Below are 17,161 nucleotides of genomic sequence, written 5' to 3'. Positions count from 1 at the left end.
AATAGCTGTTCAATAAGTATTTATATCCAACGAATGTCTAAGATGTCCTTCAACTCTAAAATTGAATGTGTGAGCCTGAGACAGAGAGCTTTTCTCCTCCACATATGCAGTCAAAACCCATTTTGCTGCCAGATAGGAAGAGGAACAAAAGCTGCTCTTAATATGAATGGTTTTAAAGAAAAATGTTGTTATTCTCCAGGCCCCCATCTTGCAATGGACATCTGGGTGATATGGGCGGATTGAAGAACTTTTGTCTCTAGCCAAAATAATTCATAAATTCCCAGCTCCAGGGTTGTATCGGGTGAGGTTGTGAGAGTCCTAGAGTTTCATAATATACATTTTCCTCATGGGGAAGATGGAAAAGTTGGACTTGATGTTGCTAAAACACATTTGTTTTTATTCTCATTCTTCGCCTCTTTTGGCTACTGAGCAAATGTAAGATCATTTGCAAAGCTTATGGCATGTGTGTATGTATAATAAAGTGCGTGTCCTTCCTGCTAGTGAATCTCGAGCCAAAGGCAGGAAGCCCCTGCCCTGCACCCCGCCATCTTCCAGAGGGAGCAAATACATCGCAGTGACAAATACAACTTAGTAAATATGTGAAAATAAACAGTCTGGGGGAAAAAAAAAGCCAGAGTTTCTTTCCTCTGGTAACTATTTTGTTTCATTTTACACTTTTCATCTTCATTTTATTGTAGAAAGATTCTAATCAGGTTTCAAGATTCAAAACCTAGAGCAAATACTCAGTCAACAGTTCTTCATGGCCTGAAATTCCCCTGACAGCATTTCCTTCTGTTCTCTGTCATCGCTCTTCCCACTTGCCTTTCCTTTCTTCCTCCTGTCCTTCCTCCCTCCCTCCCTCCCTCCCTCCCTCCTTCTTTTCTTTTCTTAAGAAATGCTTGTGGAGTATAACCCAAACACCAAGCACTTTGCTAGGCGCTAGGGTTCAGAGATCAAAATCTAGAGTGTGGGGGAGAAGAGTAAATTAAAGAAACCAAAAATATGGGGTTTTTTTTAAGTGAAAAATGGTCCTGGACAATGGCAGGACTGTCCTGGTCCTTTAAAATGCTAACCACACTGCTTTTAGTCTCTCCACCTCTTCTTCTAATGAGCCACTTACCTCCAATGCCCCTCCATGTCCAGGCCCAGCTAACAAAATTCTTGATGTGCTTTAAAGTTGCATCCTCAGCAGTGTCCCTTAGTCTCACTTTGCTATACTTATAAGTCCTTATTGTTCACACCACTTTGAATTACCATTACATAAACTGGCATGTGTTGTGTTTATGTGGACAGTACTGTCTTCCTCTATACTATCAGCTTATGGGCACTGGTTTTATCTTGCTTTTCTTTATATCTTCCTGCCTTGCACAGAGTAGATACCTATCCAGTTCAGGGTTGGATAAATTTACTGAAGAGAATATTAAGGCCAAGAACCTACTGTAGGCTCCTTCTTGAGTAACCCTTTCTCCCATCACACTCTTGGGACACACACGGCCCATATCAGACATTGCACCTAATATGGTGCCTTCTCTCTCACCAGCTTGTCCCTTTGTCCAGCTCCTTTTGGATTTAGTATCCAGATCATACCCACTAGCTACTGACTATGAAGTATACTGTTGTGTGTTTTAGGTGGACTCATATCTATTTTTTTCCAACTAAATTATAACTTCAAAAGAGTCAGGTCATCATTTTTCTGTTTTCCACAGTACCTTGCATAGTACTGGTTCAGATTAGAGGCTCAATAAATGTGTTAAATGACTATAAATCTGAAAGCATTATACAAAAGCTTCTTAGCCAGAAACCCTGCACAGGGGCTCATTTTCACTGTCAGACTGCTTATTGTACATTTTCTCATTAGATTTTCTGAGCAGCGTGCTTGGAGCAGTTTCTGGCTTCATTAGAAGTTAGGCATGATCATTATGGTTTACACTGTCATTGTTCTTGCTTTTTTCTTTTTTGATTGCATGAGTGTACTCCTCATTTTCATAACCTCAGCCCATATTTGTGAAAACTCATGCTTTGTTGTAGCATGTCTGTCTTTGAAGAACAGGCAGAGATATGTAAAATCATACTTGTTTGGGAAAAAAAATTGGCAGAGATTTTTCTAGCTATAATTTAGAACATCCCAAACACTCATAATAGCAAATAAACCAACTTGAAACTCTCCAAAATTCAGTCTATAATATCCTCATGTGAGTCTACATTTTAATTTAGCAATTCTGTAGCCTCTTAGCTGTTGCTAGAGAATCTGTAAAAGTCAATGAAGATTTCCTTAATTTCGTAAGGTAGAGAGAAGATCAAGCAAACATAGGGGATGTCTTCTCAGAATGTTTTCCCCAAACCTCCATCATTTCCATTCATACTGAATTTGTTCTCTACATGAAGTTTTAGTAACCCCTCTCTATATTCATAAACCAGGGTCTCTAAGCTGGCACAGCATTCAGAATGTTTTTATAATGAGAGATTAGTAGAGAGCAGAGGTGTTGAATTATAAAACTAAGGTTACAAAAATATGTTACCTATGCCAAAGAAGCACTTTTAAGTCAAGGCCTCCATTTATAGCACCATTTTAAAATTTGGGCCTCTGTTACCCCCTATTCTGTTTAAATTGCTTAGAAAATTCAGCTTTCAGGCCAACTATTCTTTTGGCTTCTTCTTAATGTGCCTGAGCCACATTAGAGCCTCTGGCAGATTGAGAAGAGCTAGTGTGACACCAGGGCTGTGTCTATTCCCAGCCAGCTCACCTACTGATGGATGATGCCTGGCAGCATGCCTTCTTGTTGTTTGTTGTATTATTACGACAGAGAGCATTTTCAAAAGCTACATTTATCAAGTTGTCATAATAGTTTGGCTTGTATATCTATCTACTCAGAAAAAAAAATAAATCTCTCCCTTAGCACTAATCTGTTCGAGCCACGTGATGTATCACATGCACAAGAGGCAGTGCCAAATGAATAGGCCATTCTGCATGAGATTAGGGAACCTTGCAACTCAATGCTGAAAAGAAGAGATATTTTTTATGCATGCTTTTGAAAGTCCCATAGCACCAAAGACCTATCTCTCCCATGTTTCAAGGGTACTTTTCCTTGCTGGCTGTATGTGTTGCAGATGCATTATTTCCAGAATTTTGGTGGCTTTGTCTAAGGAAGGAGATTTAACCTCAAAGAGGAAAAACATTGTCTGCTGCAAAGGTCAAAGACACCTTTTATTTTTTTTTCAAAGACATCTTTTAACTTTTTAAAAGTTTTTATTATTATTCATGAGAGACACACAGAGAGAGGCAGAGACATAGACAGAAGGAGAAGCAGGCTTCCTGTGGGGTGCCTGATGTGGGACTCGATCCCAGGACCCCAGGATCTTGCCCTGAGCCAAAGGTAGATGCTCAACCACTGAGCCACCCAGGCATCCCAACACCTTTTAATGTTTAAGGTTGGTTTCTCATTGGCAAGTATCACCAGTTTAAGTATTACTTGTTTGATTTTTTAAGGTTTTATTTATTTATTTGAGAGAGAGATAAAGAGAGAGAGATCATGAGGGGAGGGGAAGCAGAGGGAGAGGGAAAAGCAGGCTCCCTGCTGAGAGGGAAGCATGATGTGGGGCTCGATCCCAGGACCCTGAGATCGTGATCTGAGCCAAAGGCAGCGGCTTAACAACTGCCACCCAGGCACTGTAAACATTACTTGTTATGAAGAATTTAGTGAGCAAGTTTCTTATTACTTGAGCTAGGTGGTGGTCTGGGAGCTCATGGCTGTTGCAGGTTAGAGTTAATTGTTTGACTCTTGATTTTGGCTCAGGTCATGATCTTAGGGTCCTGAGATCAAGCCCTGAGTCAGAGCTTGAGATTCTCTTCCCCTCTCTTTGCCCCTTCCCTGCTCTCACTCTTTCTCACTCTCTCTCTCTCAAAAAAAAAAAAATTATTTCAAATCTATTAACATTAATACAGCACTCACTGGCAATGCATACTAGAACATCTCCAATTGTTCAGAACTGAAGTATATAATGAATATATAGTAGAAACACGGTTATCTGTAGATAGGTTTTTATTGAGATATAACTGACATATAACATTGTACAGGTTTAAGGTATGCGATGTGTTGATTTGTTGGTTTTTATTCCCATTTTTCTCATCTCTTAGCCCCTTCCCTTTGCAATCATCAGCTCATTCTCTGTATTTATAGGTCTGATTCTACTATTTATTCATTTGTTTTGTTTTTTAGATTCCACATATGAGTGAAATCATATGGTATTTGCCTTTGTCGGTATGACTTATTTTTCTTAACATAATACCTTCTAGGTCCATCCATGTTGTTCCAAATGGCAAGATCTCATCCTCTGTGATGACTGCATAATATTCCCTTGCATATATATGTCACATCTTCTTTATCCATTCACTAATCAGTGGATACTTAGGATGCTTCCGTATCTTGGCTATTGTAAATAGTGCTGCAATAAACACAAGGATGCCTATATCTTTTCAAATTGGTGTTTTCCTTTTCTTTGAGTAAATGCCCAGCAGTGGAATTATTGGATCTTATGGTATTTCTATATTTAATTTTGTGAGGAAACTTCCTGCTCTTTTCTATAGTTGCTACACCAATTTATGTTCCCACCAACAGTGCTCAAGAGTTCTTTTTTCTCCACATCCTCACCAGTACTTGTTATTTCTTATCTTTTTTATTTTAGCCATTCTGATGGTTATGAGGTTATATCTCATGGTGGTTTTGATTTGCATTTTTCTGATGATTAATAATGTTGAGCATCTTTTCATGTGTCGGCCATTTGTATGTATTCTTTAGAAAATGTCTATTTGGGTTCTCTGCTTATGTTTTAGTGAGATTTTTTTTCTTTTTCCTTTATTTTTTTTGGTGTTGTTATATAAATTCTTTATGTATCTTGAATATTAACTCCATATCAGGTATATCATAAAAATTCTAAAGCATACAACATGTTAATTTGATGCATCTATATATTGCAGTATGATTACTAGTTCTTTATTAGCTAACATCTCTAATATGTCACATAATCATTTCATTTCTATGGTTGGAAGAATTAAGATCCCTCTTAGAAACTTTGAAGCTTATGATACAGTATTTTTAAATCACTATGCTGTGCATTAGATTTCCAGGACTTATTTATCTACTAGTTGCAAGTTTGTAAACTGCATCTCCCTAATTCCTACACACACACAGTACCTGATAGCTACCATTCTACTCTGTTTTTATGTAGATACGTTTTGAAGAAGGGGTGGTGCTGAACTTGCTCCTCTTGCTGAGACTAAGCACCACACAAATAAAATTTGCACATGAACAAGGCTCATTTTTATTCTCATGAAAGATATTCTAAATTAGAATTAAATAATTATTATAGGGATGCCTGGGTGGCTCAGTGGTTGAGCCTCTGCCTTTGGCTCAGGGCGTGATCCTGGGGTCTGGGGATTGAGTCCTGCATCCAGCTCCCTGCATGGAGCCTGCTTCTCCCTCTGCCTATGTCTCTGCCTCTCTCTGTGTGTCTCTCATGAATAAATAAATAAAATCTTTTTAAATAAATAAATATTATAAACATAAAATGCAGGGCATTAAAGAATTACTTTTTTAAAACAAACAAGTGAAACAGAGCTAAAGGAAAGAAGAGAACACAGGACTTAGGAAACCCACCACAGTGGCATGACCCCAACTCCTTTTTCTACACCCTGTAAGGCAAGATCACCACTAACCATCTGTGATGCATAGACTGCACGTTCTAAACCTTAGTTTTTATCATCTGGTTTGACCCATGGATGAGGACAGTGAGCATCTGAGGATAGCTTTACACACAGGGTCCAGAGGTTCACGTAACTTCCTTTTTAATAGCTAAGTTGATTGGTATCAAGTGTTGTTTCCTCTTACAGTAATTTGTCTGTGGAAAATGAAAAGCAGTCCAATGGTGCATTTGCACTTGGTCTTCTCAAATGTTCTCAGAATTTGTTATTCCTCTTGAGGACTTTGTTAAAAAAAAAAAATCCCAGAAATGTAGAAGTGCTTTAAATGGCTCCTTGGGGACATCTTCCTGCAAGAGAGTTCCAGTGAATACTGCGAGGCTCAAATTGAAGTAAGGGAGGAAAACCTGCACCAATACTACCCAGAGCCCTGGTTCCAGCTGTAAGTCTTCTTGTCTTGTCTCAACTATGCTCCTTTTAGGATCCACAGTCTGAAGGACCCCAGAGTCCTTCTGTCAGCTTCAACTGCCAATGTGGTTTTATACCTGTCCTCTTGTGAAGAGCTTCTGGTTTCCTTCTGGATAACTAAAAAGAGAGAGATGAACAGAGGAATGGTAGTATTTTAAAGTTCTTTGCCCATGTGTCCATATTTGAAAGCCAGGAGGTATTCCAAGAAATAGAATAACCTGGTTGGTTCATACTGAGCAGCACTCTTGAGCAGTATTTAAGAATCCTGGAGTCTTTTTTTTTTTAAGATTTTATTTATTTATTCATGAGAGACACAGAGAGAGAGAGAGGCAGAGACATAAGCAGAGAGAAAAGCGGGCTCCCTGCCGGGAGCTTGATGCAGGACTCCATCCTGGGACCCCGGGATCGACCTGAGCCCAAGGCAGACGCTCAACTACTGAGCCACCCAGGTGCCCCAAGAATACTGGAGTCTTAAACACATGGTTACCACACTTTCCTGAAACACTTTCCTGACACCAAGGATGAGTCTGGTTATAGCCCCAGAAGAATCTGTTGGCTTAGGAGGAGATAAGAAGAATTTTGAGGTAAAAATTGATGTTATGGGATCCCTGGATGGCTCAGTGGTTTGGTGCCTACCAGTGGTTTGGTGCCTACCTTTGGCCCAGGGTGTGGTCCTGGGGACCTGGGATCGAGTCCCGTGTCAGAATCCCTGCATGGAGCCTGTCTCTCTGTCTCTCTCTCTCTCTCTGTCTCTCATGAACAAATAAATAAAATTCTCATGAATAAATAAATTTTAAAAATTGATGTTATGCCCATTTTTAAAATTCTTAGTGAGGGATAAATTGAATATGCCTCCCTATGTTAAAGACTTAAATTATGTAAGTGGGAGGATGGGGAAGTAGGGGCCAATAAAATGCTAAAGCCTGGAAAGGGAGCTTCTAATTTTCCATGGTAATTCATCTCTTCAATGGTTGTCAAATTATGGTAATTGAAACAAAGATATCAGGATTTTTTTTTTTTTAAGATATCAGGATTTTAAGAACTGGAAGAGTTCAGATGGTTTGTTGTGTGTTAATTAGAGACCAATAAAGTGTGCCTCAAGCTTACACTAATCTCATTATAAGTGAATTAAAGTCTGAATAATTCACAAAGAATAGCTTGTCATTGAGATGATTTCCATTTTTGAGAGAAGGAATTAAGTCAAAATTAATACATGACTGGTTAGAAGTAAAGCGCTAAAATAAATAAATAAACACATAGAAAGAACTTTCCATACAAATCTGGTTTGGAATATATTTGAATATTTGTGTTTTGTTCTTTCATACTTGAACCAGTTCTGAGTCCTTAACTGGCACAGCCCTTAGCTCACTGGTGAGCTAAGTTGTGAAACCCTTCTATAGTTTACATCAAGAGGATGCATTTATTTAAAATCTCTGTTATCAGTTATAACAGAGATTGCTTCGGAACCCATTGCTTGCTATGAAACTTGCTTCGGAAACCATTTTGGATTGAAATCTCTGCTTGTTTTCATTCCTAGAGGTGAATTTTATTTTGTTTAAATGTGAAGAAAACCATTTGGCTGTTTTATATTAACAAACTGTTAAAGAAAGGGAGAAAATATTTTTTACTGCTTGATCCCCAGTTGAGGCTTTTGTGCCTAGATAAATGCCTTGGATGAAGAAATTCACACTTGGCATGAATCAAATCCTTGTGGTGGAATAGTCACTTCATTAACTTAAATAAAATGTATATTTTGGTTTAATCAGTTTGAACTTTCAAAAAGTATAAGCTTCTCTTCACCGAAGTTCTTTCATGTTACTTTTTATAGAGGAGCGTGGTTCTCTTAGAGATGTTCCCGATGTACAATGTGTGTTTAGGTATCCTTTACTTACTAGAAGTGAATTTACCAGAACTGAAGAGCAGCTGATAAATTTATATGGTAACAATTAGGTGCAGGTAACCCCCGGGCCAACTCTCATCTTGGTTCCCCAGATATCATCTAGTACCTACACATCTTAAGCAAATCTTGTTCCATTTTTTATTGTTTTACATGCTTTAGAGTTTGGGAAATCTGGGTTCCAGACCCTGGTTCTCTCATCTCAATTTTTTCATCTATTAAATGGGAATGATGAAAACTTGCAGAGTTGTTAGAAGCTTCTTAATAATGTACACAGACTATGTATGGGCCAGATACCTGTAGAAGGCACTCAATATATCAGAAGGGCTAGAATTACTGTGGTTACCCACAATTTGATAATGTTTTTCAGTAATGAGGACCTTTCCAAAATCCAGCATGACTGCTTTAATATCATTTGTTAGTCAGTTAAATGAAATAAGCTCTTGAGCACCTGAGTAGCTCAGTGGTTGAGTGTCTGCCTTTGACTCAGATCTTAATCCTGGGATCCTGGAATCCAGTCTTGCATCAGGCACCCCGCCAGGAGCCTGCTTCTCCCTCTGCCTATGTCTCTGCCTCTCTCTTTGTGTCCCTCATAAATAAATAAATAAATAATCCAAAGAAAGAAGCTCTCACTAAATAAAGTAATACTGTATACAAGTAAAGGGAAGGGTTAATTCAGGGGAAAGATAAAATTATTTGCAAATCAATCTGAAGTGTTAGACAATTACAGGATATTTTTTGGAAATTGAAGCAAGTGTTATTCTTTGTTTTTGTGTTGGTTTTTTTTTTTTGCTAAATAATAAGGATTTAAAACAATCTTTTTATGATGTGCTTATAGCTCCTATTTTTCAAGAATGCTTTTAAAACATGTGTTTATAGTTGAAAATACATGGGGAAAGGCTCGTTAAGCAGGTATTTTTCTGCTTTTTTGTTTTGTTTTGGTTTGGTTTTTAGTAAATGATATCTTGATAATAACCCCTTGGCATTTGAACAGAGCTTTTATAAATTATCTCAGCTAGTAATCACAGCTTTGTGCCCTACCATTCCAACATATATTTGACAGCTGAGAAGGGTTAGACACTGAGAGGGCAACAGGCTTATGCAAGAACTGCAAAGTCTACAACCTACATCTTCAAACTCTTAATTTAGAGTTGTTTTCATTATTCCTTTCAGGGGGATAAGTCTAGGAAAGAAAACAAAAGGAGGTGAAAAACATAGAGCTTTAAGGTCTTAAAACCTTGGTGGTTCCCCTTTGTCTATTGCCAAGTTCAAAATTAGAAGGTATTTCTCTCATCTATAATTCCCCACATAAACCCCAAACTCCAATAAAGCAAAACTATATCTTTTTATACCTCTATGCCTTTGCCTGTGGTTTCTTCTCCACATATCCTTAACACTTCTTCAATATCTATTATATTTGTGTAGTTATTATGCAATTAATGTATCAAGTGTCTACATAATATTTACTGTGTGCTAGGTACCACTGGAAGTACTTCACAAATATTAACTCAGTTAATCTTCATGATAATCCCAGGAGATAAATAATATTATCCCATTTTACAGATGATAAAACTGAGATATTGAAACTGCAGAAGAAATCAAGATTCCAAAAAGAGCATTCTGGTTTCAAAGTGGGTACTCTTAACCATTATACCATGTCACATATGTACTCAGAACTTCAAAACTGAAAACTTATCATATCCAGCCAAGACCAGTGTCTAAATGGCATGCTACCAGAGGCCTGTGGGTTGTAGAATTCATTACCTTGTAAATTTACCATCAACTGGAGCCTAGTTATCTTTTTAGCCTCAGAAACCTGGTATTTTTCAGCTATCATACCAAGAACAGATCCTTTTCTTGAAGGTGGACTCAACAATGCTTTGACGCATGAGATTAATGTTTCAAACTAGAATGCTAGTTTATTTATTAACTTATGATGAAAAATAGGACTACCACATGGACCAAAATACCCACGTCAGCATGACAAGCACACTCTGCCTCTCAGTAGTCCCGAGAAACCAGATCACTCTTGGCAAGTTGCTTGGTCAACGTGGCATTGTAGCAAGGGGTATTCCTGGGATGAATACAACATTAATTGGCATCAGCTAAGTTAGCATGAGGTATCTATATCATGATAGCAACAGCCTTGCCAATGGGACCTGGAGGACATGAAGTTCATTGGCCTTTTGCCTGGGACATTGCTAGGCTGGGCACTAACATCCACTTATCTGTGTCATTCTCTTCTTTTCTATGATTGTAATGCCTGGCCAGCCCTTCCTTTCCTTTCCCACTTTCTATTGCTAATGCGTGTTATTTTGTCAGACTGTTCATAGTCAAGTCTTGAGGCCTGGGACCTTTCTATCTCTTTAAGACAGTCTTGGTGTAATTATATTTTCAGATGCTATTCTCTATTTGATGAAATCCTTAAGACCTAATACAAATACCATCTAGTTTTTCCTACACTGAATTATAACTCCATGAGTGGTTTTCTTAATACCAAAGACAAAATCATATTCAATCTTCTTTGTATTTCCAGAAGTAAGTGCATAGCCTAGCACATAATAAAAGCTCAATGGATATTTGCAGAACAAACAGGGAAATTAGGAAGTAGTAAATCATCATGATTATGAGTGTAAGCTCTGAAGCTGGATTGCCTGAACTTCATAGCTCATCTCTACTACTTAATACTTATGGGATTTTGGCAAGTTACTTAACATCCCTAAGTTGTAGTTTTCTCATCTATAAAATAGGTATAATAATGGTACCCTATCTCCCAGGGTTCTTGAAAAGATTATTTTATTTTATTTTATTTTATTTTATTTTATTTTATTTATTTTTAAAGATTTTATTTATTTATTTATTCATGAGACTGGGGGGTAGGGAGGGAGAGAGAGAGAGAATGAGAGAGAGAGAGAGAGAGGCAGAGACACAGGCAGAAGGAGAAGCAGGCTCCATGCAGGGAGTCTGCAGGGAGTCTGACGTGGGACTCGATCCTGGGTCTCCAGGATCATGCTTTGGGCTGAAGGTGGCGCTAAACCGCTGAACTACCCAGGCTGCCCGAGTTTTCTAAGGAAGATTAAATAAATTAATACATATAACAAACCTAGAAATGTACCTGGGATTTCATAACTATTAGTTATTATATACCATTCTCTCAGCATTTTAGATTATATTTTTACTTGTTTTGTAAAAAGTATGACTTATTTTGCAAATAGCAAAGTACTGCTGTCCTTGTTTTAAGTGTCATCATTGAATATTTAATCAAGAATTGTTTTTGTTCACAAAAATTCAGTAAAATGGAAACTCCCATGTAGTGCTGATGGGAGTATGGAACGGTACAACTTTTATGGAATGCAATTTGGCATATTTATCAAAAGCCTTATAAAAGTTCATTCCCTTTAGTCCAGTAATTCCCCTTCTAGAAATTTATCTATCCTACAGCCACAGTCAGAAACTTGGATAAAACATATACATGGACATAGTTTATCACACTATCATTTATCATGCCCCTAATTGGAAATTACTTAAATGACAAGTCATGGAAGAATAATTATACAAATTATGTTACCTTATTTAATGGAATAGTATGTAGCTCTCAAAGCTATGTCTTTAAAGTTATTTAACAGTAAGGGAAAATGCTTCCAAAAATTTTAAGTGGAAAAAAAAAAACCCAAACTACAAAATGGTATAGGTGATGCGATTTCCTTCACACTGAGAAGAAATCAATAAAACCAAAATAGTAGTGATTATCCTTAGATGACACAACTATAGGGGATTTTGTTTATATAATCTTTCTTTCCCAAAACCGCTACAATGAGCATGTATTTTAGAAATAAAAATAATTTATGTGTTTTCATGGTATTAAGTGTGTCATTTTAAGACATGTTGAATAGTAAGTCTCATTTTTACCATATTCCAGATCTACACTTTTTTCAGTGAAATATCTCTTCAGGTTTTATACTAGAAGTAATTAGGAAGACAGGATTCACTTTCAGAAAACCTTGCCTTACTTACTTGGTTAAATAAGCACCAACTGTAAGTGCTTATTGTAAAAAAATTTTGAAGCAAAACAAAGGTTAAGTTTCAGCCCTCATGGAAAAATCAGTTTGCACGTACAACTTCTTGAGATCTGCTGTTTAGTGTTTGATAGGAACTTCTCTAAGAACATTGTTACTCAGAAGAAAAGAAAAGAAACACTTGTACATTAGAATTAAGAGAAAATTGCTTTTATAAGCAAATTGTTTCAATTTTGAGCCTTTCACAGGTAGTAATGATTTTATTTCTCCTTTGTCATGTAGGAGCTGTGAGGGAAGAAATATCCGATATAGAACATGCAGTAATGTGGTAAGTATTGAGCTCCTGTGATTGTGATCATGTATTTTTTAAACAACTGAATAATGCTAAGCAGTTTTATGTATCCTGAACAAGAAATTAATTACTGTTTCGGTAAGAGTTATTTGTCTCACACTATAGTGATTATGCAATCTTAAAAAAATAGATATTTTTAATATTCCTTAATATAAACTTTCAATGAGTTGGCCAGATTTCAACTAACTAGACTATTTCAAAACAGGGACTCTGTACTTTTCTGCTTTCTGACTTTTCACATCTAAGTCTCTTGAGAACCAAGTAGAGGAATGATAAAAGGGAAACCACTGGGGTCTTGTGAAATAGATATTAATCAAACTCAGATTTGACAAATTCATTCATTCATTCAACAAATACTGTTCAGTGCCAACTATGTGTGAGGCATTACACTAGTCCAAGGAAAAATAACATGTGGTCACTGTCTGGAAACATCTGTGATAAAGTAAGATGCAGAGAGAGAAGATAGATGTGCAAATAACCACATTCTAGCACAAAGTATGACAAATGCTATAAGAAAAGTATAAAATTCTTTGTGGGTTAAAAGTGGAGAGGCATCTGAAGGCTCTTCAAGGAAAAAGGATCTGAGGTGGGGCTTAGAGGACCGGGAGGGCTGTGACTGATCCACAGTGAGTGTGAGGGGGTGACAGCCAGTCCAAGTAAAGGGGACGCAATGGGCAACTTTGGATGCAGAAATGTTCAAGGTGTGCTCTGTGTACAAATTTGGATAGGATTGTGCCTGGCAGTATGGAAGAAAATAATTGAAAGATATTCTGAGGTTACAACTTGAACAGATTTGAATGTTAGTCTTCCAAACTGATATTAATTCAGTGAATAATGGGGGATCACTAGAGGCTTTGGAGCAAGACAATGATATTATAGTCTCTTTCACTTCAGGGAGATGAATTCTGTAACAATATGAGGGACACTCCAGAACAGGAAATGAGTGGGGAGCAAGATACAAACAGGGCTTACACCAGAAGGAAATAGGTACGTGACAGATAAAAATTAAGGTCACTTTGCAAGACTTCACAAGTAATTTAAATTAGAATGATGAGTTGAAGTGAGAATAAAGGAAACAGAGAGGTGTATACATATTTAGCCCTTGGGCTGGCCCATCCTCTGTTAGAGGAGCTCTTTTCTCCTCTATGGGATTCACATTTTCCTCATTCCATTCAGCTCAGCTACCAGCTCCTCAGAGGAGTTTCCTCGACCACCTTATCTGATGTGCTTGTCCCACTGCCCAGTCCCACCATTTCTCACAGCAATTAGTCTGCCTCCTTTACAGTACTTTGACTTTCTTTGTAGAACTAATCTCTACCAAAGTTTATATTCTTTGATGACTTGCTTGTTTTCTGTTTCCACACTCTAGAATGTAAACTCCATGAGGATAGGAGCCTCATGCCTCATGTTCACCCCTTTATCCCCCATGCCTGGAAATGTTGACTCGCACATATTAAGCACACAATAGAAATTTGCTGAATTTAAATGGATACTCAGGCCTCTGAAAGAATGGTGGATACCATTATCAAAACCAGGAGCGTTGGTAGGAGGTTTGGGAGAGGAAAATGACCAATTTGATGTAAGAACACTAAAGAGTTTGACTTGCAGGCCGGTATAGGTGGTATATTCAACTATTGCAATGGGGATTTGGCCTTAGGAAAGCGATCAAGGCATAAGCCACAGAAAAACACAAATAAGATGTATAACATTTGAAGACTTAGAAACAGTTCCTTAGGTAGAGCATGTAGAATCCTAACCAGAGAGAAGCGCAGAACCTCAGTGAATGTCTGTATTCAGACAGAAAGAGAACATGAGGGCAGCCGGGTGGCTCAGCCTAGGTTTAGCGCCACCTTCAGCCCAGAGCGTGATCCTGGAGACCTGGGATCACGTCCCACATAGGGCTCCCTGCATGGAGCCTGCTTCTCCCTCTGCCTGTGTCTCTGCCTCTCTCTCTCTCTCTCTCAATCTCATGAACAAATAAATAAAATCTTAAAAATAAAAGAGAGAACACGAGAGGCAGGTAAATCACACAAGGCATCATGAGAGAAGTAGCAGAAGACATAAGAATTTCTAAAGGTGTTCAGTAGGATGAATGTTGCCAAGAGGTTGAACACCAAAAAAAAAGGGCTGCTGGGGCAACTGTTTCTATAGTGTACTAGGGACAAAATCAAGATCACAGGAGGTAAAAAAAAAAAGTATCAATGAGAACATGGAGTTAATGGGTATAAGCTATTCTTATGAAACATTAACAGAGCATTAACAGACTCCATCATTGGTGGAATCACATAGAGGTAGGTGGGTAGTTGGTTTGTTTGTACTGAGGAAACCTTGAGAGATAAGTTGATCTAAAAAGGAGAGATTGATGACATGAGGAGGTCAAGGGATACTTGAAGTCCCAGGCCCCAAAGGAGACAGCGGATGACAAGAAGAGGAATCTTGGTGGGACACCTGGATGGCTCAGTGGTTGAGCATCTGCTTTTGGCTCAGATCATGATCCCAGGGTCCTGTGATCCAGTCCCACATCAGACTCCCCATGGGGAACCTGCTTCTCCCTCTTCCTATGTCTCTGCCTTTCTCTCTGTGTCTCTCATGAATAAACAAATTTAAAAAAATATATATGTATATATATATTTTTTTTAAGTGAAGGAGGTGAGTTGAACCCGAAGCAGTCAGCATGAAGACCTACAACAGCTACTGGGGGAATCAAGTGGAAGCCAGCAAAGCAAAATAAAAAAATTGTTGGATGGCAAAGAGGCGGTTCAGATGTCAGCTTGATCTGACAGCAAACAAGATCAGAAGGGCATAAGGACTTAGGCCGGTGGTACCGTGATGCACTGGGGCAGGTATAGAGATGACCCACAGCTAGAGTACAGATGAGATGGGCTGAGAGAGACCAAGATGAATGAAAAGTATAAATATTTTTAACGCACAACCAAGGAGAGCGCCAACAACTAGAAGGCATGATCATTGGGAGTCAGAGTAATGGTTTGGTGGAAAATTTTGCCTAGTTCATTTCTGTATTTTCACTGAGGACACCAGGTGCCACACGGTTCAATTGCTGTTTGGTTAAAAGAATCAAATCTGTAGTTCTTGAATTTTTAAAAAATGGCCCTGACAGAGTTTGTTTTAGAAATGGTATAAAAAATGTTTATAAAAAATGTTTAATGGAAATATACTTTAGCTCATTGGTTTTCTTTACTATCCCTTTTAATTTAGTGATATCTTATATATCAGTTCTTTTCTTAACTACCATGATGTTATTTAAAAATCTTCATAATGTCCATTCTAGTCCTTTATAGCCTTTAAAAGAGTGGAAAGGGTCCAAACTCTCCTAAGTAGATGAATGCCTAAAGCATCATGAGCAGATGTCTGCCTACCCTTTCCCTAAAGCTCTTCAGAAACAGCCCACAAAAAAAAAAAAAAGAGAGAGAGAGAGAGAGAGAGAGAGAGAAAGAAAAAAGAAAAAAGAAAAAAGAAAAAGAAAAAAAGAAACAGCCCACAATTTCTTTGCTATCATTATGAGCACTTTTGTGGACAGATGTAGGCTAAGACTCTGACCTAATTTTATTTTAAACCCATAGCGTTACATGAGCCAACTCTTTACAGCTTGTACAATCAAACTGACCCTGAGTTTTTTATGAGAATCTAAAGTCTTCAAATCATTTGAAGATTTTTTTTTCTGGCTTTTGGCCACGACAGAAGCAACATTGCCAAAAAAATAAACGAAAAATCTCATAAGAAAGAATCTTTTCATAATCACATTACAATTTCTCAAACTATGAAGTTCAGGGCAATTCAGTTGTTAAATATTCCCCTTTTAAATACTTGTTTTGGAAAAACTCAAGGATCTCTTTTCACCTAAGCCTCCAGGGTCAGCCCTTAATCCTTGACAGCTTCTTGGGGCTCTTCTGAACCACTTCTCCAAAGATTCACCCTCTTTTTCTATTCTTTGTAGATGCTGCCTCTGACATTTCTTTGGGTTCTTATTATCTGAGGCTGAGGAGGAGAAAGCATCTCCTCACTTTTCTAGTTTTTTTGCATTGCCTGAAAAATCAGTTCACTTCCTTTTACAGTTTTCTTGTTCATCACTCTACAGACAGGGTGTGTCAGTAAAGAATGTTCCCATGACGTTTCCCTAGTTCTCATAATCATGCTACCTTCTTTTCTTTTTTTAAAAGATTTTATTCACTTATATGAGAGAGAGAGCAAACAAGTAGGGGCCTGGGGTGGGGGGCAAAGGGAGAGGGCAAAGCAGATTCCCCATTGAGCAGAGAGCCTGATGCGGAGCTCCATCTGAGGACCCTGAGTTTGTGACCTGAGCAGAAGGCAGACATTTAACCAACTAAGCACCCCCAGGCTACCTTCTTCTACTGTCTCTAGCTGTTCCAAGTAGACTATTTCCTTTTCTAAGGACAAAGTGCATCCAACACTTTGGATTTCACAGTCCCTGCTCTTGTCTAGAAAAGTGGCAGGGGCCTTCTGGAAGGAAAGACTAAGGCTACTAATGGGAAAAACTATAGGTGTCAATTAGCAAACCACTCAAGTGGGTCACATAGGTCTCAGGTCTTCCCTGGGGCCCTCAAAAAGGTTTCCTTAGGTCACATCTTCATGTTTATTCAAATTAGTTCTCAAATCTGAGACCCTTGATCTCAACTAGACATTTTAAATTGACTTTCAGTGTGTTTAGACTAATATCACATTACTTATAAACTGTTTCTTTGTCACCATCCTTA

At 38.1% G+C, this 17,161-nt stretch overlaps 1 protein-coding gene across 3 annotated transcripts in view; it reads left to right on the top strand.

The window, feature by feature from the left end:
* ADAMTSL1 (ADAMTS like 1) overlaps positions 1 to 17,161 on the top strand; it is an 882,039-nt gene that overhangs the window by 544,892 nt on the left and 319,986 nt on the right. For all 3 annotated transcript variants that reach the window (XM_041761627.1, XM_041761624.1, XM_041761625.1), the window contains one exon: positions 12,359 to 12,404. In XM_041761627.1, coding sequence (XP_041617561.1) covers positions 12,359 to 12,404 — 46 coding nt within the window. The remainder of the gene's footprint in view (positions 1 to 12,358; positions 12,405 to 17,161) is intronic.

The sequence above is a fragment of the Vulpes lagopus genome, chromosome 7 (assembly GCF_018345385.1).
Source record: "Vulpes lagopus strain Blue_001 chromosome 7, ASM1834538v1, whole genome shotgun sequence".
NCBI lineage: Eukaryota > Metazoa > Chordata > Mammalia > Carnivora > Canidae > Vulpes > Vulpes lagopus.
Note: the sequence above shows the minus strand (reverse complement) of the source record. Positions and strands in the feature narration are given on the sequence as shown.